The sequence below is a fragment of the Tiliqua scincoides genome, chromosome 2 (assembly GCF_035046505.1).
Source record: "Tiliqua scincoides isolate rTilSci1 chromosome 2, rTilSci1.hap2, whole genome shotgun sequence".
Classification (NCBI taxonomy): domain Eukaryota; kingdom Metazoa; phylum Chordata; class Lepidosauria; order Squamata; family Scincidae; genus Tiliqua; species Tiliqua scincoides.
This window is the reverse complement of record NC_089822.1, coordinates 255,159,525-255,184,473: the sequence shown is the minus strand read 5'-3', so window position 1 is coordinate 255,184,473 and position 24,949 is coordinate 255,159,525. Positions and strand designations below refer to the sequence as shown.

The 24,949-nt window shown below is 47.8% G+C and overlaps 1 protein-coding gene and 1 pseudogene across 1 annotated transcript; both read right to left on the bottom strand.

The window, feature by feature from the left end:
* Positions 1–7,863, bottom strand: part of LOC136641549 (E3 ubiquitin-protein ligase TRIM7-like) — a 55,368-nt pseudogene extending 47,505 nt beyond the window's left edge.
* Positions 7,864–14,036: 6,173 nt separating this feature from the next.
* On the bottom strand, positions 14,037–19,653 carry LOC136639063 (zinc finger protein 25-like). The gene is made up of 4 exons (XM_066613090.1): positions 19,498–19,653; positions 18,252–18,378; positions 17,181–17,293; positions 14,037–14,822 (listed from the first exon to the last, which is right to left on the bottom strand). Exons 1-4 carry the CDS (start codon positions 19,651–19,653, stop codon positions 14,037–14,039), a joined length of 1,182 nt encoding a protein of 393 aa, XP_066469187.1.
* Between the last annotated feature and the right edge of the window lie 5,296 nt (positions 19,654–24,949).

Genomic DNA, 24,949 nt, shown 5'->3' with positions numbered 1-24,949 from the left:
GCAAGGAGTTCCACAGACCAGCCACACGCTGAGTAAAGAAATATTTTCTTTTGTCTGTCCTAACCCTCCCAACACTCAATTTTAGTGGATGTCCCCTGGTTCTGGTGTTATGTGAGAGTGTAAAGAGCATCTCTCTATCCACTTTATCCTTCCCATGTATAATTTTGTATGTCTCAATCATGTCCCCCCTCAGGCATCTCTTTTCTAGGCTGAAGAAGCTGAAGAGGCCCAAATGGCGTAGACTTTCCTCATAAGGAAGGAGCCCCAGCCCAGCAATCATCTTAGTTGCTCTCTTTTGCACCTTTTCCATTTCCACTATGTCCTTTTTGAGATGTGGCGACCAGAACTGGACACAATACTCCAGGTGTGGCCTTACCATCGATTTGTACAACAGCATTATAATATTAGCTGTTTTGTTCTCAATACCTTTTCTAATGATTCCAAGCATAGAATTGGCCTTCTTCACTGCCACCGCACATTGGGTCGACACTTTCATCGACCTGTCCACCATCACCCCAAGATCTCTCTCCTGATCTGTCACAGATAGCTCAGAACGCATTAACCTATATGTGAAGTTTTGATTTTTTGCCCCAATGTGCATGACTTTACACTTACTTACATTGAAACCCATCTGCCATTTTGCTGCCCATTCTGCCAGTTTGGAGAGATCCTTCTAGAGCTCCTCACAATCACGTCTGGTCTTCACCACTCAGAAAAGTTTGGTGTCGTCTGCAAACTTAGCCACCTCACTGCTCACCTCTGTCTGCAGGTCATTTATGAAGAGGTTGAAAAGCACCGGTCCCAGGACAGATCCTTGGGGCACACCGCTTTTCACCTCTCTCCATTGTGAAAATTGCCCATTGACACCCACTCTCTGTTTCCTGGTCTTCAACCAGGTCTCAATCCAGGAGAGGACCTGCCCTCTAATTCCCTGACTGTTCACTCCCAAAGATGTGCTCTCTACCCCCACCCTCTTTGTCCTCAGTGCTGTGACGTATGCTTACTATGGAGAGAGTTTCTCACTGCAATTGCCACCATAAAATGCTGAATGCATGGGTGTGGGGTGTGAAGATGGCAAGAGAAACACTCCTATCAAATACTTGCAGAAAGGGAAATGGGAAAGGACAGTCTCCTCCCTGGTCCAAGAAGGAATAACAGAACTGGAATCATTTACCGGAAAGGATCTATATTCATTAATAAAATTTAAAAATTTACATTCCATCTTTCTACTCCGGTATTCCAGTGGATAAAATCAGAATAAAATCAACAGAATAAAATTTTAAAAGGACAAAATCAAGAGCATGCAACATAACTAGCTAAAATATTAAATAAAACTAACGTTATAGCGGCCAACCACCAAAGTTTAAAATCACAGCGGTAAGTACCAGTAGGTTGTATCCAAGCATGTCAGTTCTAGCTAAGCACCACTGAAATCAATAAGTTGGATACAACCTAGTGAGATTCATTCCCATCCCTCTCTGAATGCATCCCTAAATATATTACATAAGAAGAGCCCCGCTGGATCAGGCCACAGGTCCATCTAGTCCAGCTTCGTGGATCTCAGTGGCCCACCAAAGAGATGCCACTTTTTTGATGCCACTTGTCAAAAAAGATAGCAGAAAATGTGTAAATGTGTGATAGAAACTTTCTAAGGAGGAATCCCAAAGCTGATATACCCCACTGAAGTGACCCTATCCCTGCTCACTGCCTGCTTAGCCTCTGAGCATGTAGGCAGATGGAGTAAGACCTCCTTAAGTGACTAATGCATACAGACAGTTTGGTATGGGATAACCCCATCCTTCAGAAGTCTTGGTCTTAGGATTGGTTTATCCTGGTCCCAGGAAACTTATTCAGGCAGGAACAGTGGAAGGGTGCTGGAATTATTCTATACGCTACCTTCCTTCAGTGTAGCATGATGGCAGATAATACAAGGAAAAGGAATCTGTTTCACTGGCTGTTCTGTTTTTTGGGTACAGTTCACATAGACAATAGCAGCATAGCCGGAGCTTGTGAGTAAGCAGTCTGCCTGGGAATTTATCAGAAACAGAACTGCTGATGGTGATGATGGAGAGAAAGGAAGCACTCGGAATCTTTCTCCATTAGTAGATGCTTTGAAGTGGATCACAGCAGCATCAAGGATAATCTTTCAATGAAATCTATGAAGAACAGGGATGGGAAGGTGGAACGTGGGAGAGAGGTCAACAAGGAGCTTCCTTGCCAAGCCTCCAGCCTAGAAGTGGAGCACTCTCAAAGACTTGCAACAGTGTCCCCTCTTGGAGCTGTCGCACAATACCTTTAAACTCCTCCATGGCTTTTTTCAGAACTGAACTTTTCTGAGAGTAACTTCTGAGTCTTTCTTCCAGGTCTGGGGAAATTTCCAGCGGTTGCCTCACTTGCGTCTTCTGATACCTGGAAAGAAGAGGGTTCATTTTAAGGAATGGGTGACATGCATTCCTGCCACTCTCTGCCTCCTGTAGGTTGACATGGCAGTCAAGAGTAGGTCCTCTTGTGTGTGTGTGTGGGGGGGGGGGGGTTCTCAAGCCTACCAGTTCAAGGCTGGGGTTCTTTCATGCAAGCCAGTTCTGTTCTGGTACATTTTTACTCTTAAGGGGAAATCAACAACCACCATCATCTTCTAGACTACAATTCCTTTGCCTCTGTTTGCGTGAAAAGGAAGGGCCAAAGGCAGGAGACCATTGGTCAAGGCTTGAATACATTCACTGAATACAGAAAGTCATGGTTCAGACCACTACATGTTGGATCTTCAGGATCCAGGTAGGAAAAGCATGGAGAATGGCATCCAGCAGAGATTTTGCTGGGTTATGTGGAGCCAGTGGTTTGACTCAACATTTGTTTGTCTAGGAATTTTTTTATCCTGACCTTCTGCTACCAAAGGGGTACTCAAGATCCCTTACACAATATTCAGAAAAAATATAATGATGATGATGATGATGAATTAATTCTTCGCAAACAAGAGAGCTTATCCTCTTATGACACAGGCATAAGAGACACCACTAGAGGAAAAATCCTGCTACTCCGCCATGAAAATTCCAAAGGATACAAGATCTTGAGGACACAGGCAATTTCCACATTGTATAGGAAATATAATTGCAGGTTCTCTCTTCCTGTCCTCCAGAAGAGAGTTTCTAGTGATTGATTGTACCCAACTGTATGAGACGTTAAGTTGCAAAATTATCATTAACCTGAGATGTTCCACAGCAAGAATAGTAAATGTAAGAGGGAAAAAGAACCACATACCTGCTTAAGGTGCTTTTGATATCCTGGAGAAGAAAAAAAGAAGGGAGTTTCAGTCATGTAGACAGAATATACACTAACAGTGCAATCCTATACATGTCTACTCAGAAGTAAGCCCCATGGAGCTCAGTGGGACTTGCTCCCAGGTCAATGTGTGCAGGATTGCAGCCTCAGTTCTTGTTCTCCTTGTGCCTGGTGATTCACTAGTTCCTTCCATAGCTGCGGAAAACCAATCTTCAATCAACTGATCTCCTCAAGATCATGCTTTATTCCAAGGGGCTTTGTCTTCAGTCTTACCTGCAGGAATTCACTGGCTGGCTGCTGGCACTTCTCCTGCATCTCTGTGATCAGGTTACTGAGATAGGAAATCTCCTCTGCAAATTTGGTGGCATTTACTTCCCGCCTCCTTTCAATCTCTTTCTCTAGATCATCCAGCTGTCCCAGCCAGAAGCACTTTTTTTCCTCAAGAAGCTTCTGCATGTGTTCAGTGGTGGATCTGATCTTCTCCTTCTCTGCTCCTACTTGTGTCTGGGGGGACGACGACACAGAAATTGCAAAGGCGTTAAGGGTAGAACATGTGACACATATTACTTCAGATGCTTGATGATGGTTAGAAGCTCTCCTGTGAGGCAGGTAAATGTCTGAACTTGGACTTAGGCTGTTTCTACAAGAGGGACTTTTTCACACTGCTGAGAAATTACTGCTCAGCAAAGAATTTGAAGCCGAATTAAAACAGCAGTTCTATATGTCACTGGGCAGAACACTGTTTTCCCTGTTAACACTTGCACCACATATGTACACAGCAAAGGAGAAAAATGCCTGTTTTCTGTAAAGTTTTTATGTGCACATTTTCAATCCAAAGAATATTATTGGATAGCACATGAGGAGGGGTCTAGACAAACTTCCCCTGGTACTGAGCACACTCAAGGTGGGGAGTGGGGCACGTTCCAAACTAGATGTGTGAGTAGATTCAGTTTTAATGTATCACCCACACAGGCCCAGTGATGCTGAGCGGTGCCAGCGCAATCGATACGTGGGAGACAGTGCACTCTTTGCCCACCGCCACTGCTTCCCTGCCTCAACAGAGCTGCTACTGATTGATCTCTGTCTTTTATCCTCTCTCCTGAAACTTAGATGTGGAGGAGGAGGCACACCAGCAACTTTTTATGCACCAAAAATGCACCAGAAACTAAAACAAAACTTAGAGTGTGATCCTAAATGCTTGATCAGTCAGTGCAAGTCCCTTGCATCAGCTGAGGAGTGTTGAAAACATGCCATAAGGCATATTTACACCTCTGGGAGAGTTGGCTGGTCTGGCGTGAGAATGTCCTCTGGCCCACAGAGGTCAAATTCAGCCTCTGTGCTGATGGAACAAGGTAAGTTCGTACCAGCCTGGGGAAGCAGATGCAGGGATGTGTGGAAGGCAGGGGGAGGGCATAATGGGGATGTTTCAGAGTGGGGAAGGGTGGCTGGCAGGCCAGTGGGTAGATGCAGCCAGAGAAGGGGCGGGCCTGGCCTCTGGCACTTAGGCTGGATCTTAATCTCCCTCCCAAGCAGCCGGGCATTACTCTGGGTTGCTTGAGTGTGCATCAGTGAATATATCCATTGGGACACAAATGTCTAGGGACATTTGGCTGGGACGCAATGGTCCTGGCATTGGATGCTCCACACCTTGAACTGAATGGTGCTTTATCTCACCAGCCACTGAGCTGCTCTAAACCCTTGGGTAATGTGAGCTGAGCTTCTTTTTTCTGCTCTCTCTCTCTCTCCATGTGCAGGCGCTGGCTGGCTGACTCTTCCCTCCTTGTATCAGCCATCACTGATCAGTTTCTGTTCAGTTTCCTCTCTTACTCCATTGTCATGAACAAACTTCTAAGCTAGGCCATCACCTGAGGAAGCTTTCTTATACGGTCCACACAGGTGAGGAGGAGAAGGAGTCTGCATTAGAGTCAGTTCTTTCAAGAACCAAGACAAGGACTTGCCCAGTCAACACACATCCCTAGTATACAAGCCAAGACAACAAACACCTACCACACAGTTTTGGCTTCTCAGTTCTTCAGTCAGTTTTTGTTCCACAAGGTTCTCTCTCTCTTTCTCCAGAGACTGAAGCTGGGCCTGGATCTGTTCCTGCACAAACAGAAAAGACGTATGGGGTGGGGCTGGGTATGTATCTGTCACCTATCAAGGCTTCCTCAGAAATCCCATCTGATTTGAAAGGAGCACTGTTCCATGTGGTAAGAGGTATCTACTGTTTTGGCTGGCAAATGGAATAGGTGGAAAGAAATTTGGGTAGTCTGCTGTGACCAACAATTTCTTGCAACACTCCCCACAGATAAAATAGCTTAGATTCATTCTGACTTGGAGTCCAGCAGAGTTAGAAATGGGAGTTGCTGTGACACTACCCAGTCATGTTGCAATGGAGCTTGAACTCCTTGCACAAGCTTGCACACACCTGGAAAAAGTGACCTTAGAGTTGTGGTGCTACATCTTGCCGGGGAGGGGGGAGGGGGGGAGAGAGAGAGAGAGAGAGAGAGAGATGGCAAGGTACACATACTTTCGGCCTAACGTGAACATTCCTAGAGTTGTGTATAAAATGTCTACTTTTTTTCTCTAATTTACTCACTCCATCCCACCATAAGGGCAAGCCTGAGTGCTGTGGCCTTAGCAGCTAAACGTTTGTGGATCCATGCAGTTAAACCCACAGGGGCCAGGTTTCCTTAGAATCTGTCTGCTCCTGCATGACCTGTCAGCCAGTTAAAACTGCCATCAGAGGCCTGCTCTCAGTCATACACTTGTGTGAGATCAGCTGGGTGGGGACATGGCAGAGTCTTTTTAGGGGTGAAACTGTGGAATACGGTCCCCCAAGAAACCTGCAAGGCACCATCTCTTTAGTTCTTCAGAGTCTGTTAAAGACTCTCCTGGTTCACTGTGGCTTTAATGTATGCTTTTGCTCAGCTTTTAATCCAGTTGTTATTCAAAGTTGTCTATGATTCATTTGTATTGTTCTCCATTGTGTGTTTTAACTTTGGAAATCACTCTGGGTGTGATATTTAAACAGCACGGCAGGGGAGAAATAAACAGTGGCATAGGTAGAGGGGGTGCAAAACACTAAATTTTGCAGGGAGCCTCACCACAGCCTGCAAGGGGCACCCTCCCTTTGGGAGCCATTTCAGGCATGGGGTATGCCTCTATTTTGTCCCCCCTCACCTGGAATGGCTCCACAGGGGAGCGGGAGGGGCCACTTGCATGCTGCAGCAAGGCTCCCTGCAAAACTTAGTGCTTTGCCCCCTCTCTAGTTATGCCACTGATTCATCATAATGGAGAAAGCAGTGATGACTCTTGTGTTTGGATGGGCCAAAGCCAAGGCCCGAAGCTCAGGAAGAACAGAAGGAAATCACTGCCTAAGGCCTGCCAGAAAAATCATTGGGGGGGGGGAGATGTTTTTCCCCACACTGCCCCCTCCCATGCCATCTGAAGAATATGACTGGATGGTGCGGGAGGGGGAGGCAAAGCCCCCCCCCCGCACACTGCAGGTGGGGAGTGGGACACGTTCCTCACTAGCTGTGCCAGCGGATCTGGTTTGGACGCACTACCCACACACAGACCCTGTGACGCTGAGCGGTGCCAGCCCAATCGAGACGTGGCAGGCAGGCAGGGCGCTCTCCGCCCACCCCAGCTGCTTCCCTGCCTCAATGGAGTTGCCTCTGATTGGTCTCGGTCTCTTCTCTCCTGCAGCTTAGAGGTGGAGGCTGGGAGACGCGGCAGCTGGGCTTCAATGGGCCCTGGGGGCTGGCTGGCTGGCTGGGGGGCGCTGCAGGGGAGAGCCTGTTTCTTTGAGGACTGGCACAGCCCGCATTGATTCTCTGCTTTCCTGTACCCGGCCATCCTTGCTAATGCAGGCGCTGGGCACGGAGAGGGTGGCTCCAATACCGCCCAAGATCGAGGCACCCACTGGGCTCATCCTGCCCGGTTGCGTAGCCAGAGGGGGGCACAGCACCAAGTTTTGTAGGGAACCTCACCGCGGCGCGCCAGCCGTTGGCACACGCCGCCCTTTTGCTGCCCCCGCCCAGAATGGCTCCGAACGGAAGGGGAAGGGGCGGACTGCACGCTGCGATGAGGCTCCCTGCGAAACTCAGCGCCTAGCCCCCCTCCGGCTACGCCACAGCCCTACCTTCAGCTCCTTGGCCGCCTCCTCCGCGGGCACGACGCGGTGGCCGCGGTGCTCCTGGGCTCGGTCGCAGACCACGCAGATGGCGGCCTCGTCGTCCCTGCAGAAGAGCTTCAGGGGCTCCTGGTGCTCCCCGCACGCCCCGCGCCGCCTCCTGTCCCCCTTGCCCCCCTCCAGCTTCTTGACCAGCTCCACCACGTTGGCCAGCTGCCTGTTGGGGCGCAAGCGGCCGCGCTGAGCCGGGGCTCTGCACTGGGGGCAGGAAGCCGCCGCCCCGCTGGCCTCCCCCCAGCAGCGGGTCAGGCAGCCCTGGCAGAAGTTGTGCCCGCAGTCCAGGATCACCGGGGCGCTGAAGTGGTCCAGGCAGATGGGGCAGGTGGTCTCCTCGCAAAACTCCTCCACCAGCCCCCCGGGGTCCGCCATGGCCGCGCCTTCCTCCGCGGAGGCGCCGCTGCCTTCGCTTTCGCTTCTGCCTGCCAAATAAGGACAGGGCATTTCCTCTGCGCGGGAGTCCCGGGAGATCGCGGGAGCCCGGGCTTGGCACCGCCTGCCCGCGCTGGAGCCATCACAGCTGCTCCCTCTGGGGCCGGGGGTCTCCTCTCCTCCTTCCCTTCCCTGCGAAGACCCTGCCCTGCTCCGGGCTGGGCACCCAAAGAGTCTGTCCCCCTCTTCCTTCCCGAGAGCTGGACGCGCAGGACTGATGGATAATAATTAATAATTAATACTGTTAATTTCCAGTCCCCCTCCCCCCTCCCCGAAGAAAATTGGGGAAGGCAACACTAGCCCCCCTCCTCTTAATGCCAGGAAAAAGGACAAAGCAAAGGCACGAGGTGGCTTTGAGTATCCGGAGAGTTAGGACAGACAAAAGAAAATATTTCTTTACCCTGCTTGTGGTTAGACTGTGGAACTTCTTGCCACAGGATGTGGTGATGGCATCTGACCTGGATGCCTTTCAAAGGGGATTGGACAACTTCTGGAGGAAAAATCCTTCACAGGTTACCAGCCATGATAGGTAGGTGCAAGCTCCTGGTTTTAGAAGTAGGCTACCTCAAAAGCCAAATGCAAGGTAGGGCACCAGGATGCAGGTCTCTTGCTGTCTTGTGTGCTTCCTGAGGCATCTGTATCTCACTGAGGTACAGGAGGCTGGACTAGATAGTCCTTTGACCTGATCCAGCCTGGTTTTTCTTACATTCTTATGAAGTCCCTACTCCCCCCCCCCCCAGCCCTTCCATTGAATGCACCTGGAGCAGTGGTGTTTTTACGCCCCCCCCCCCATGATGGACCTCTCCCATGTAGTGGGTTGGACAATGCCCCTGGCAGTGAGCGTGGCAATGCACTAGCGCCCCACACCTACTGGTTTTTTGGTTATAACTTGATAGAATCAAGATGCTTATTTCAACATGGTTTGTATCATTGCATTCGGCATGAAATTACACATGGAGTGATATATAATATGGTGGTATTATTCAAAAATACCAAGATCTAAAAAAATTCAGCCAGTAGTGGTGTCACCCTCCTGTGCACGTCACTAGGTGTGTCCTGCACTTCCCAGCACCCCCCTAGCAATGGCACTGACCTGGAGGGCAAAGAAAATCGGGGGAGGAAACAGACAGCGTGGATCATGAGGACAAACTGAAGCCCCATTTGTGAGCATGCAGATGCTCTGCATATGCTCAGGAACACTGCTGGGGTTGTGCAGGAGGGGGAAGTGTCCAGCTCTGTGAGATATAGAAAGAAGATCTCAATATCAAGGAAGACTCAAGAAAGGCAGTGCAGAAAGACCTCTGCATGGACGTATCTGGACATAGTGACTGAAAGCAGCAGTCAGAGAACAAAGCCCTTGTTTGCCTCTTATCCTGCAGTCAGATGAGAAACTTTGAACACAGTGGGGTAACTAGAAGGGATGCAAATCACTAGGTTTTGCAAGCACCTCACCTTGCCTTGCAAGCAGCCCCTCCCCTCCATTTTGCTCAGCCAGCCCAGAATGACTCTGAAGGGGAGGGCATGCCACTTGCACCTTATGTGAGGCACCTACAAAACTTAGAGCATTGCACCCCCTGCCTCCACACACACACACACATACAAGTCAGGGGTATCCCTATTTGCATCAAAAGATGCTCCTTAGCATCACCCAATTCAAAAGAGCACGGAGGGAGGCACACAGTGAAAGAAGTTTGGGGTGAGAGATGGGCCTATGGCCTGATCCAGTGGGGCTGTTCATATGTTCTTATGAGAGTAAGCAAGAAGGTGTCTTTCATGCACTGGTTTTTATTTCATTTTTATTCTTCTTTCCTGAGAAGAACCCAAGCAGCATATGTTCTGCCCTATCCCACCTACCCACAGTTATTCTAACACCTCTGTGCAAGGCCCATGAGAGGGGGAGTAAAGGGGGTAATTTGTAAAGGGGCAATTTGAAAGGGTCCATTTCTGAGCAAGGCCGGATTAAGCTGGTGCAGAGCCTGTAACCTATGTTATAAAGGGGCCCCTATCACTGCCCTCCCTTGCCCCCTTACACTCCCTCCCAAGTCTTTTCTGCCCTCCCCCTACCCCTCTGCTAGCCCGCACAGAGGGCGCACACTGGTCTTTTGCAGGCGTGAGCAGGCCAGCACAAGCCTTCCTGCTGGAGCCTCACATCTGCTGTTGCAACATGCTTTCGGGTGCTGGCAGAACCCACACTCCACCAGCATTGAGTTACAACTGGATTGTGCCCTCAGTGAAGTTAAATTTGAACATAATTTTTTATTTGTGCTGTGACATTAATGATGTCTGTAATGATTACATACCATGCAGCTCTACCAACATGCAAACAACAGGTTTGTTTGCAAGATTGTGATATGCTAATTTCAGCAGCGGCAATCCTGCTGTTTTAAAAAAAAATTCTACCCTAAATTTTTTTTTTCTTGGTCTGTTTTGATCATTATAATTGCTTATATAGTTTGGGCCTTCCCCAGCCTCAGAGCATCTCTCCAATAGAAACCACTTCCAGTTTGCACCTGCGACTTTCGGACGCATCTGGGAGGTGTTATGAGATCAGAAAAGGTCCATGGAGTGTGCTGCAGACATCCCCGTGCCCCAGAACACCTCCCGGACCCAACCAGAAGTCATGGATGCAAATGGAAAGTAGCTTTCAGTCGCATACTGGAGGCCTTCTGAGGAGGCAGAGAGGCGTGGACCACTGGCCGGCGCAACCTCCGGAGGGCCCACAACAACCTCCTGGTAAGTTATTGGGGTACTGGGAGCTGAACTTTAACTTCTGCAGAATTAGTATCTCTGTGTGGGGGGTGGGTTCCTGAACAAAATCCCCATGGATAACAGTGGCCCACTGTACTCTTCCCCTATACCCGGGGATGTGCCAGTGGCCTCCGGGCCACAAAACTTACTCTGGCCCTAGTATGGCTGAGCATAAGCAAAGTTCCAGCATGGAATATGAGTCAAAGAACCCATGTTTGCAGCCGGCTGTTTTGCTTGCCAAGCCTGCATTCCAGGTTCACACTGTTCCTGCCACATAGCCAACCTTATCAGTAGAGTAGCTTGTCTGTGTGTGTGTGAGAGAGAGAGAGAAAGGGAGAGAGACTGTCACTGCCCATTCCACTGTTTGCAAGCACTTAAAAATAAGCTCTCCTTTTACAAGGACTCCTTGGGTCTCTCATATCATTTCCTTAGCATCCCACCTTCCAACCCACAGCCAGGGCATACAATGGATTACAGGGAAGATCACAACTGAATTTAGTTCAATACCATTTTAATATGCATATAAATGGACATTCTTTATTTCTATTCAGTATGGACATATGTGCAGTAGTTCCCTCAGATTGATTATTATTTCCTATAAAGGCCTAATCCTATAGGTAGGTGAAGCTGGCAGATCTCACGATCCTCCAGTGTATCTCATGGGCAGCTGACACAATATGCCCAGAGGATGTGTGCAGGCGGGAGTGGCTTGCACATCATCCGCCACACTAGATAACTTGGTAGGGGCAGCTCATGAGGGAATCAGAGTGGGATGCAGGCTGGGCTGGAGCAGATCAGAGGTGCCCGCAGTGAAGTTAAATTTGAACAAACTTGTTTATTCATATTGTGCTATTAATGACATCCATAATGCAGTGGCATTGCTAGGGGGTGTGGGCCTCACTGGGTGACAGCACTAGTCGCCAAAATTTTTAAAAACTTGGTATTTTTGAATAATGTCATCATGTTATATATCAATCGATGTGTAATATCATGAAGAATACAGTGGAAATATTTCTATTCCAGTTGTTCTAAAACTTCTAACACTGGAACTCACTTTTTAGAATGAGAATCTGTCAGGACCCACTGGAAGTGATGTTATGACTGGAAGGTCATGTCTTCTTTTTAGCCTTTTGTCCTGGAAAATAACTTAAATGTCCTCCTTTTTTCCTGTGATCCGGCCCCTGCAGCAGCGCATAGCCTTCTTGTAATTAATAAATTATATGTAATGTAGTTTTCAATTTAAAAAGTAATAGTGTTTATATTAACCACATGAAATCAATGTATGAGTGTGTTTAGCTTCTATTTTGTCATGTCCTACATTTGTCTTGGATATCCTACATTTGGGGGGTGCCTGGTCCTCTTTTGCGGTTATGACATCTGTCCTCCTTTTTTCCTATGATCCGGCCCCTGCAGGCAGCGCATAGCCTTCTTGTAATTAATAAATTATATGTAATGTAGTTTTCAATTTAAAAAGCAATACAGTGTTTATATTAACCACATGAAATCAATGCAGATATGGGATCTGTGGGTACAGGGGCCCCACTGTATACTGATTTGCCAAACTCCCAATCCAAACTTGGCCTAGAGCTCACTTTAAGCTCCTGGCTCAAATCCTGCTCTGTCTAGCAGCAGCTAAAGCTATTATTGACCCTCAGCATTAACAGGAAGGTTAACCAGTAGGTAGCTTTCCTGTGGGGCAGCAGGCTCCCTCTTCCCGGTTCTCAAAGCAACAGCTCTTCTGGGTACAGCAGCGCCACCTCAGCTCTCCACCACCCAGCAATCGCCAGCTATCCCCATTCCAGCAATTCTCAGTTGGCCATTTGCCTGTCTGTCCATTCATCCATCAGTCAGTCAGTCAGTCATGTCAGTCGGTCCATTGGTCAGCCAGCAGGTCTTTTAGTCAGTTAATCTGTCAGTCAGTCAGCCAGCCTTTTAGTCCTCTCTCTTTCTTTCAACCTTTCCTGCTTCTACTACCCACACCCTTTTCCTTCTTCCAGGTGCTGCTTTTATCCCTAAGTGGCTTTATCCCTGAGTTTTATCAAGTGGCTGCAGCTGTGCAGCACCCTCACTGCAATCTATGGCCCTAGTGTTAACCCCATACTTTCCCAGACCTGCCGGAGCAATCGACCATACCCTATCTCCTCGATCTTTTGCATTTCCATTACACTGAGACATGCAAAAGTGTGCAGTCACTGTGTGTACACCTGAGGCAGTATGCCAAATACAGTGGACCCTCAGTAGCTGCAGATTCCACCTGCACCTCAGAGGGCCTCCAGGAAGCCATTTCCAGTCATGTTTGGGAGGTGGTCTGAGGTGGAGGGAGACCTGCGGCCCGCTCCTTGGGCCTTCCCCAGCCTCAGATCACTTCTCCGATGCAACCAGAAACCACTTCCAATTTGCATCTGTGACTTCCGCACACGTTGGAGAGGTGTTCTGAGATGAAGAAAGGTGCCCTGTAGTGCTGCCGCCACCGCACATGCCCGAAAGGTGTGTGCAGGTGGGAATGGCCCACAGATCATTTGCCACACTAGATAACTTGGCAAGGGCAGCTCATGAGGGAATCATTCCAAACTCAGAGCATTGATGCACTTTCGGGCTTATGAGGGTATCTTGATGTGCTGTAAGACTTACTCTGTTGTGGAAGCTTTCACCACACAAGTGTCTTTGAATGGTTTCATGCCAGTGTGAATTTGTTCATGAGAAAAGCTGAGCAACCACAGGAGCTCTTTCCACACTATGTAATGACAGGAGAAAGTGACATACTGTGATTTAACATGAAGCATTCAAAGAAACAAAACATGAAATCTTCTGCCATCCCCGGAGTAACCCTGATTTTACCTAAAGAGGGAAGGGAAAGAAACTCTGAACAGCATCAGTAGCATCTGCAGGCTAAGGGCATAGGAGAGTTTGCTGTGCGGGCTACAGCAGGAAAATAGATCTTTTGCTCAGTACCACTAGTGAAAGCCTCAGGCTGACACTATACTACCTATATTACAGCGATTACATTTGATAAAAATGATTTCCAATTGAATAAAATGTTAATTTAGAATAAAAACACATAAAACTGCTTTCAGCATTTTTAAATTTTGAAAGTACTGAAATCCTCAAAGAAATAAAACCATTTTTTCCCACCTCTATTTATACAGTTTCTGCCCTGTGTGGATTTGTACATGTGCTATAAGTAATGATTGTTGCCTGAAACATTTTCCACACTAAAAAACACTTATGTATGTATTTTTTGATGTGACTTCAGTTCAAAGCTCTGACAGAAGCTTTTTCTAAATTCCAGTTATATATAGTCCGCCCGTCCGCCCCCGTATAGGATATCTGATGCAGAGTCAGGTTGTCGTGTCTACTGAAACTCTTACCACACTCAAAGCATTTACATGGTTTCTATCCCTGTGTGGGTTGCTTGAAGGACCGTAAGTCTTCTGCTCGTAGTGAAGCTCTTCCCACACTCCAGGCATTTATATGGCTTCTCCCCTATGTGGGTTCTTTGATGCACAGTCAGGTGTGAGCTCTTACTGAAGCTCTTTCCACAATCCAAGCATTTATATGGCTTCTTCCCTGTGTGGCTTTTTTGAAGTAAAGTCAGGTGTGAGCTTATATTGAAGCTCTTTCCACACTGCAAGCATTTATATGGCTTCTTCCCTGTGTGTGTTCTTTGATGCATAGTAAGTGTTCCACTGTCAGTGAAGCTTTTCCCACACTCCAAACATTTACATGGTTTCTCCCCTGTGTGGGTTCTTAGATGTGTTCTTAGTGTAGTTTGCCTGCTGAAGGTCTTTGTACATGGAGGGCATTTTTCCTTCCGCTTTCCAGTTTTGTTTTCTGGGCTGGCTGAGATGACACTTAAATCCCCACTCTGACGAGCATGAGATTTATTTCTCCATTTCTCTGCCTGGTTTTCCTCTTGCTTCTTTGACCTGTCTTCATGCACAGCTTTCTCTCTGGTGTGAATCTTCTCATGGGTAGTAAGGTGCGTGCTTGTCCTGAAGCTCCTTCTCCACTGAGAGCATTTCAATGATTTCTTCCCTCTGTGGATTTTGCTGCTGTGGTTATTAATGTTGGGTTTACAACTGATTTTTCCCCAGTGGAATTCACATTTATTGCTTCTCTCCCCTTGGTGATATTCCTGTTGGACTGGCATTTCATGGTGGTCATAATCCTGACAAACAGCAGATATTGTCATTCGCACTGGTGTTGTGCTTCCGTCCTGCCTCCCTGATCCTTCTTGGATTCACAAAATCATTTCCAAGCACTGTTGGTTCTGGTGACACCCCACACAATCCTATCTGTTCCTCCTTAACTTGTCCTTTACTTCCTGGAATTGAGAGAGAATCCTGATTAGCTGTGCAATGGAGAAGTGGAACTTTTTAAAGCTGTCCCACCATATTGGGAAGCTTCATACTAAGATTGCATGCCTTGGTAGCAGCCCTCACTCTTGGAGGATCTACCTTTCCTGGCTCCAGCACCCTTTGTGCTGCAATTTTCTCCCTTCTAGAACCTGGAATTGTGCAGCCCAGCCCACACAGCATAGATCAGGGGTGTCAAACATAAGGCCTGGGGGCTGGATGTGGCCCGCGGAATCTTTCTATCTGGCCCTCAGACTCTCATCTGCTGAGCAGTGCTGTAGTGTTACTGCTGAAAGGGTAAAATTGGCACATGAAAATTGGGCTCTCTCATATCTTGAAATATGATCAAGATTTGTGTATTTTCTCTTCTGTTGTTTGCAGCTAATGAGTTTCTAAGTAAGAAAAAAGGGCTTATTTTTGATTATGACCTGCTTAATTACATCAATTCCTGCCTAATGACATCACTTCCGGCCCTCAGCAGGCATCATGAATGCTATTCGGCCCTTGGTATGAAACAAGTTTGACACCCCTGGTGTAGATGAACATCATATGCTAATTCTACTCAGCAGAAGAGGACTGGCAATCTCTCCCTTCTTTTATCCTCATAACAGCTCCTTCTTTCTCTCCCCCTCCCCCAGCCTCTGTTTTCATGTGTGTATTTCAAAGTTTCCCCCTAATCAGAAACGGAGGTAGAAGGGAGGGTAGGGAGGCAAGTATGGCACTTTCTGCAACACACCATGTAAGAGCCTCCTCCCCTTTGGCGTCAGAGCCATTCAAGGCAGCAATGGTCCTTTCCTGTTGCTGTTCCGAATGGCTCCAATGCCGAGGGGGAGCGGCACTTGCACTGCGCGTTGCAGAGCATGCCATGCTTATCTCACTGCCCTCTAGCTCTGCTTCTGTGCTTTTTTTTTTTTAGCTCACTAAGGAGGAAATCATCCTTCTTCAATTGCTTTCTCTCTGTTCTCTTTTGTTGAACTCCCCTTGTCCAAACAGAGCCACATGCTTCTTATTTGCAACCATTCTAAGCTTTGTACCTGATCTCTCAAGCCAAGTGACTGAAACTAATGTGCCTGCCCTTCTATTCTATATTCCTTAATAAATTCTATCTTAAAAAAAAAAAAAACTCAGTCTCATGGGTACTGGTTGCCTAATTTTGAGGAATTTTGAGGTTGTCTGCACCGCTCACTCACCTCAACAATCCCCAAACTGTCAGACCCTGCCGAATTTGACCAGTATTACTAATTCCCCCAATTTGACTTTCTGATGGGTGTGTATATGTGTACGCAACACATGTGGGAATAGATAGGTGTACTTATAAATAAGCAGTGTTGGCAACAGTAATGCTTAATTTTTGAAGGGAGAGAGGGTTATCCTGGGAGCAGGGATCATCCCATCCTAGCTCTGGGGAGGAAAAGAGGAGAGAAGGTAGGAAATTTTGTGAGATGTTAACAGGAATGAACATTGCAAAGCCACAAAGAACGTTCCCTAGTCACTGCTGAATCTCTCCTTGGAGAGAGCAAACACAATCCCCCTCCCCACCAGGACTGGATCCACAGCACAGCTAAGCAACTACCTGCTGATCTGCCCCTGTTCTTGGAGTCCATAGCAAAGGGAATGTCCTCTCCTTCTAGCTAGGAGACAAAGTCAGGTGCAGGACATTCTTAGAAGGAAATAAAGGCATATTCATTTCTGATTGCAACATGTCTGGGCATTTCACATCCTGCTTCAACAAATTTCACATCCTGCTTCAACAAACTCTCCCCTAGTCCCAAGGTGTTGTAACTCCCACAAGTAGGTTTTTTTGAGAAATAGTGGCGTGGAAGCAACAGCATCAGCTGACATTTCTGAGGTCACAAGAGGCTTCAGCTGAAAGTCGTGGCAAGAGACTTTGCGCTCCTTTGGCTGGGGTGCCAATCCTGCCCCTTGCAGCAGAGGTGCATGTGGCCAGCGTTACACATGCTTTAGTCATACCCAGAGTGGGTTTTTGACATTTGCTCTGTGTAGGTGCTATGCTTGAAAAACTCCTGGAAATTGCAGCAAGGATGAAATTGAACAACCCATATCCTTGCTGGGGCCTGTGCATGGGAGTATTTGACTCAATTTTTATTCCTTTCTACACTGGTAGCCAGAATGTTTCCAGGCTGGAGCACTGGTGCTAGCCCAGCGCTGACCGATGCTGGGCTAGTGCCGGTGGAGTACCGGCGCTCCGCCACTTGGTGGTCGCACTGACCACCAAGCAGTAGAGAAATAGGTAGGGTTGTGGGGGGAGGCGGGGGGAGGCATTCTGGGGTGGGGGGAGGCGGAGGGATGGTGGGGACAGGGAGGGAAGGAGGTGTGCCGGTGTTGGGAGTATGGTGGGAGGGAGGCAAAAGCGGTGGAGCTTTGCTTCACTGGATCCTGAGCCTCCGTGTCCGGCCGCCCACCTGACAAGGAGGCTGTTAATTCTATGCCAACCCTTGGGTCGCTGTACAATTGAGTAGCCCCATTGAGGGCTATTCAGCTTATCCGGGGGAAGGGGACAAAAGTCCCCTTCTCCCAAGGAGGCAGCGGCGGCTTCCCCGGGTGTGGTGGATGCAACGGTAGCCATTTTCTGCGCCGCTGCAGCCTTGCGCACCGGGCAGCTCAGGACTGGGCCGCCTGTCTCTTGTTTTGCTGTCTCAAGACTGTGTGGAAGAGAGTATTTGTGAAGTGATCAGTGATCCAAGTGATTAGACATCCAAGAGCAATCAATACTTACTGAGTATCAGTGCTAAGAATTAAAAGAACCCTGAGGAATAATTCATTATAGGCTGGAACATCAGTGGAAACCCTGTCTTGATGTTGCTAGTGATGGCATCAGGTCACACTCAGCCAAACCTCGGTTTTAACCAGGCAGTTGTTATTATTTATTAAGAATAAATAATATTGGTCCTTTTGAATACTTACATTGATGGGTAGCAGTTTTCCGAGATGTCTGGGTAGTCTTTCCCAGACCCACAAGGAGTTGCTGCCACAGACAGAACCTGTGCATGCTCTGCCACCGAGACACAGCCCCTTCCTTTGAGTTCTGTCACTTTAGAAACTTCCCATCTCTCCACTGGGATTTTATAGGTCAAACATGGCATTACTTAGGCCCAACCCAGGTCTGCAAAAGGGAGGCAAAGCAGGTATTTGCTACTTATTCCCTGGGGAGTCATTGTGAAATACTAACAGCAGTTCATACTTTTAGCATCATGAACAAAAGCAAAGGGATCCTGACTCACCCAGAGAAGTCACGTTCTCCTGATTCTCCAGCATCACTTCTGCATACAGTGCCTTCTGGCTCGGATCCAGCAGAGCCCATTCCTCCTTGTTGAAATGCAAAGCCACCTCCTCAAGTGACACTGGACCCTGAATAAAGAAAGTCACAAATCTTCCCCTCTCAAGACATATTTCACATCAGACTCTAAAAGGAGAACTCAAGGAGGGGGAACCAGATCTTCGCCTGCAGAGCAAAATGTCAGGGACACTTTGTCTTTCTGCAGTGTCAAAATGTGGTCACTTGACCAGCTGAGTATTTAAGCTTTTATTCATTAGAATGACACCACAGAACAAAGGGCAGCACATTAAACTTTTGTTTCCAGAAAGCCCCATGTGCATTTCTTTTCCCTAGTGGGCCCCCTTTCAGATCTCATGGAGTCACCTTCTGAATGCAATGCTGGCTTCTGCATGACTACAGGTTTTGAACAGACCTGGTAGAAGCAAGTCATAGGTGGGTGAGGGGAGGGAGGGATTGGTGCCAACCAGCGTGCGCCAGTTGCCCTATACTATCCATTATATAGCTGGTGTGGGTCTGAGTAGACCCATAGGTGGCCTGAAGGCTAAACTTCTGTTTCGACAAGGCCCCATGTGCATTCCTTTCCCTAAGTTAGAGGGCCTCCTGGCAGATCTCATGGAGTCACCTGAAGCACGCGACACATGCAGGCAACTCTGGGATGCCTCAATCCATGTGCTCTGTGTAGCTTTCATAACACCTGGAACTGGAGAGTCCTGGTATGTCACAAATGGCCCAACACAATGGGCCTTTTCCAACAGTATAACTACAGTTACCCAGTCGCAAAAGGCCAGTGGCAGGGCGAAGATTCCACCATTGCCAGGCCAGTCTGAGCCACCATGGCAAAGCACCAGCAGCATTATAGCCATGTCTCTGCAGACCACAGGCTTTGCTTCTCCTGGTAAATCTGTGATGGAAGCATGTTGTAGGCAGGTGGGGGGAGGGAGAGGTTGGAACCTGGGGCAAACTGGTATGCATCAGTTGCCCTATCCTATCCCTTATACAGCTGGTGTGGGTCTGAGTAGACCCATAGGTGGCCTGAAGGCTTACATGGAGAACCTTCAACAGGAGAGAGTGGGGATCAAACTTGGCTCCTTCCATACTCATGCTATTGAGGGCAGAAAGGTGAAAGTCAGTCTCTGCAGTGGGTAAGGGCCACAGTTCGCTCATCTTCACCTTGGATAACATATTCTCACCTGTTTTTCCTCTCTTTTAGACCCTCGTTGCCTCACCAGGAAAGTCTCTGCCAGGGCTACTGCCTGGGAGCAGATCTCTGGCTGCATTTCCCTGACCCAGCTCTGGATCTCCACTGGAAGGATGGTCAGAGACTGCTCCAAGATCACCAGCTCCATGATCTGCTCCTTGGTGTGTCTTTCCGGCTCCAGCCACCCATGGGAACATGCCCAGACTTAGCTGCAAGCCATTCTGGGCCCCTCCAATTTCTGGTAGCAGAAATTTCTGAAGTGTTGACATGAGACTTCTACAGTCCCAGCCTGGATGACGGGGAAGTCATTTCCAGATTTGTCCGGTGTCCCATCTGGTGTGTGTACTGCCAGGACTGCCTCTTCCATTTTCACGCTTGAATTGTGACAGCAGGGCAGGCTCTAATAAAATTGGTTTAAGGAAAAGGGGAAAAAAAAACTTTAGCCAAGAGATAATCAGGTGTAGGACATGCAAATAAACAGAAGGAAAGGTTGCCCATTGGGCCTGAAGACTAAGTGCAGAAGATTGATCTAAATGAGTAGTGGGCTGGGGCACCTCCTTTATGAGGAACAGTACCGATGAAGGAGTTCATTGCAGCTTACAAGTCATGATGACTATGTGCAACCTCCAGGTTTTAGAGGTAGCCTATCTCTGAATGCCAGATGCAAGGGAGTGGCAACAGGGTACAGGTATCTTTTTGTCTTGTGCGCTCCTGGACGCGTGGGGGGGGAACATTGTGGGTGGGTAGGCAGGCAGGGAGCAGGGAGTGGAGCCAGGATCCGGCTCTTGTGCCCAAATCTATTCCTGTTCGTGGGCAGTCCAAACCAGCCTCTTTAGGTTGTAAAGAACCAGGTAGGCCCATTGGGGATGCTGCGGCTGTCCCTGAAGTAAGGTGAATTTTTTCCCCTTGCCTTGGAGTGAGCCACAGCCAGCCCCAAACTCACACTAGATACAGCACAGGTCTAGTGGCCTGCCTGTTCCTGCAGATGTTAGCATTGCACTGCCCGTGAACGTTTTTGTTGAAAAGTAGCATCTAATATCATCATCATCAGAGTCATCAGAGAGGACCCTTCTTAAGATACTGGCACCATCTGAAGCCAGGGGATGGCAGCAAGGTGTAGGGCCTTCTCAGTTGTGGCACCATGCCCCTGGAACCAGCTTCCGGAAGACCAGACATTTGGTTCGGTACCTGGTTTCTGGCGGGGGTTTGAAGACCCATCTACTTTGCCTGGCTTTGGGGAGGGAGGTACTCTTAGGGACCCTTAACTTTTATGCTTCTATACATTATTTTACCTGCTTTTATTGTTGTTATTTTTTACACTGTTTTTATTTTAATAACGTATTTTATTCTTACGTTTTTATCTTGATGTATTTATTTTTTGTTAGATACTGTTTTGGGTTTTTAAAAAGCAGTATAAAAATTCTTTGCACAAGTAAGTAAGTGAGGGCCCAATCCTGCCCAATTTTCTAGCCCTGAGGCAGCCATACCAAGGAGGTGTGTGCTGCATCCTGTGGTGGAGGGGTGCAAAAAAAGAACAATAATGCACTATGAAGATCTGTTGGAAATGCAGTCATGCCACACCATCTTGACAATGGGCAGTATCTCAAAATGTGGGCCCAAAGGTCTCACACTGCGGCTCACAACAGCAGCACTAATGAATGGATGGGGACAACACAGGGTCCCTCCACTCCAGCATGTGGTCTCCAGAAGCAGTCAATGAGACGTCCCCCGGGGAGGCTGAGCAGCAGGGCCAGCAGGGAAGGTCCTGGCAGAGTCTCCTTATATGGGCAGAACTTCCTGCCTCATCTCAGCCCTGCAGTCCTCACTTGGTCACTCAGTCAGCGGCAGTTGGAAACGGCAGTTAGAAGTGGCAGTTAGAAAAGGCGGGAAACAGTTTAACCCTTTCCCTTCTGCCTACCCCCCTCCCCCCATCCAAAGCTTCCTGAGGTAACTTAGCCAGGGAGACCATTCAAACCTCTCATAAACACACATATAGGAATCACTTAAAACAGTCATTCCCAAACTTTTTAGCACCAGGACACACTTTTTAAAACAACACTCTATTGGGACCCACCTTGGTTCACCAGGCTTTTAAAAAAAGATATTTATTTATTTATAAGTAACAATAACCAGAAAAAGACCTTCAAACATTTATCTCCCTATATTTACACAGGCTTGCAGAATGTAGGAGCTCAGCTCCTTGCAGGGCAGTCAGCAGCTACCTTGTAAAGTGAAGGAGCTGAGCTCTTTGCAGGGCAGTTAGCAGCTACCTTGCAAACTGAAGGATCTGTTACGTGAAAGCCCCTTTTTCCTTTTAAGTTGTGATTTTATATCTGGTTATAGGCCAAACTTCTCACAGGCCCAATTCTCAAAAACCCTGGTAAAAGTCACGAGTTTACACAACCTCCACCTCTCCATGCACACAGCAACAAAGACTTTAGCAACTAAGACTTTAGCAACAAAGTCTAAAGAGTAAATCGTTGCTTAAGTGTCTCCTATGGTTGTATTGTTTAAATCAATCACTGCGTATTGTAAGTTTCCCCAGCCAGGGAAGCCAACCATTAGACCCATTGAATTTTGCTGATATGCTGATAAGGGACATCCTGACCTGAACACCCTGGTGGGTGGCAGTTCTCCCTCAGCACAGCGCCCAGCCCATTTCAGTCTCAAAAAAATCCTTTTAAGAGAGGGCTTCGCCTCATGCTAGCTCTCTCTCTGGCTGCCCTTCCAAGGCAGAGGTCCTCCTCCCAGGACTCCCCCTCATCCATCTGCTCCTCAAGACAGGTAACTATTTTTCGTTCTGGAACTCTTTCCCCTCTTTCTTTCCCACCTATTTCTCCCCTTCTCTCCCCATCTTTAGTTAGCAACTGAGTTTGGCAGACCAGGGACCCCTAAAATCCTCCCCTACAAATTTCCCTTTTCCTGATTTCCTCAGATGCACCAAATACTGCTCACATGCAACCACCATAAGTTAGGTACACTAGATACAAGTACTAGAAACATATACTTATCATTTTTCCATGTGCATTATGTTTACCTGTGTGCTTTTGTAATAAAAATATAATCTTTATTAAAAGTTATCTCTCTCTCAGTATCCTCCTTAAGCTAAAAGGGAATTTCTCTGCATTACGCTGTTTTGTTATCCAGCCTATGGTCCTGAAGTTTCCAATAAGGGCAGTGTAATAATTCCCCCCTAAACAAAGCAGCCCTTTTTGGTAACAGATCAGTTTGCATCCTTTGCATCAGGCAATCTGAGGTAGCCTACCTCTAAAATCAGGAGCTTGCACTATACATACCATGACTTGTAACCTGTGATGGACTTTTCCTCCAGGAATTTGTCCAATTCTCTTTTAAAGACATTCAGGCCAGATGCAATCACCATATCCTGTGGCAAGGAGTTCCACAGACTAATTACATGCTGGGTAAAGAAATATTTTCTTTTGTCTGTCCTAACTCTCCCAACATTCAGTTTTAGTGAATATCCCATGGTTATGGTGTTGTGTGAGGGAAAAGAGCACCTCTCTCTATCCGCTCTATCCAGCCCCTGCATAATTTTGTATGTCTCAAACATGTCCTCCCCAAGTGTCTCTTTTCTAGGCTAAAGAGGCCCAAACGCTATAGCCTTTCCTCATAAGGAAGGTGCTCCAGCCCAGTATCATTCTGGTCACTCTCTTCTGCACCTTTTCCATTTCCACTATGTCCTTTTTGAGATGCAGCGACCAGAACTGGACACAATACTCCAGGTGTGGCCTTACCATCAATTTGTACAACGGCATTGTAATATTAGTCGTTTTGGTCTCAATATCTTTCCTAATGATCCCAAGCATAGAATTGGCCTTCTTCACTGCCGCCACACATTGGGTCGACACTTTCATCAACCTGTCCACCACCACCCGAAGGTCTCTCTCCTGATCTGTCTCAGACAGCTCAGAACCCATCAGCCTATATGTAAAGTTTTGATTCTTTGCCCCAGTGTGCATGACTTTACACTCATTTACCTTGAAATGCATCCTTCTCCCTTGAGGTAAGTATACCAGTGTTTCTCAAGGTTTGTCCTCCGCCATACCACTTCACATGGTCCACCTAGTCAAAGCACCACTGCAAGTAACTGGCAATGACATCATCACCAGTTACTTCTGGATTGGGAGGCCAGATGCAGCATGACAAAAACCAGTAAGAGGCTCAGGGTGGGTGGGAGGATTTCTTTGGTTGCAGAAAAGCATGCTTTGTAGCCTCCTACTACTGTTGTGTCACATTCCTGGTCTCACTCCCAAGAGTTCCACCAGACACCACCTCAGGTACCACTGGTGGTACCCATACTACTGCTTGAGAAACACTGATTTATACTCAATAACACTTAAGGTAAGATTTTTTACACAACACAGGTACTCAGGAGGATTTAAGCAGAAGGACATATTGACCCCCCAATGCTGATTTCCATTTGCCTTTAGCTATTCGTCTCTCACTATTCGCTGTCTGATCTTGTGATGTGTTTATGTGGTATAGTATCCTGTTGTCTACTTCCCTCTTCCTTACCAAAACCTTTAGTAGTCATCTCTGCTTGACCGCTATTCTGTTTAGTCCTCAACTAATCTTTCTTATTAAGTGTTCACCTATGACTCTGGTATTCCCTCAGTTTCACTCATATCAAGTAGCGGGGAGTTCCCAGGATATGTTTTGGCAACGAAAGCATTTCTCCAAATGTTCTGCAGTGACTCATCAGATTAACATTAACAGCAACATGTACTCCTTCTCCAAAAGAAATGGTTGTTGGCAGAGCAATGCATTCAGTGGAATAGCTAGAGGGGGTGCAGAGCACTAGGAGTAGTATATGGGACCCACCTTCTGTCAAAATACCAGAACCACATGACCAGATGCGGAAACCCCCCCCTTCCCCCCCCCAGAAGCACGTGACCGGTTGCGGAAATATGTCAGCGGAAACCACGCCCCAGAAGGGGTGGAGGATGGGCATGTGACCCCTCTAGGAACTCCTCACGAGGTCCCTGACCACGTGGTGGTTCCAGAATGGCAGGACCAGTGGGGAGGGTGGCGCCCAACGGGCGCCATTTTCTGCGCCGCCCCCTGGAAATGGGGTGCCATGTGACCCCTGTAGGAAGTCCCCTTGGGACCCTGGACCAATAGGAGGGGGGTTTTGGGGACCACGGGACCGTTGGCGTGGTGTGGAGGGTGGTCCTGAGGACATGCCTGGGCATGTCTGGACAAGGGGGAAATTTAAACCACCGGGGAGAGGGGAGAAGCCCTCTTTCTTTTGCGACCAGTCGGGACTTACCACAACAAACAAGCAAAAAAAAATGGAGAGACCCGTGGAACTTGACTTGCCAGAGTGCTTTGGACTGGGGAGACCCGTGGAACTTGACTTGCCAGATGGCCAGTGTTTTGGGACAACAATCAATTTTATAACCAGGAGCCAGAGGACATGGAGC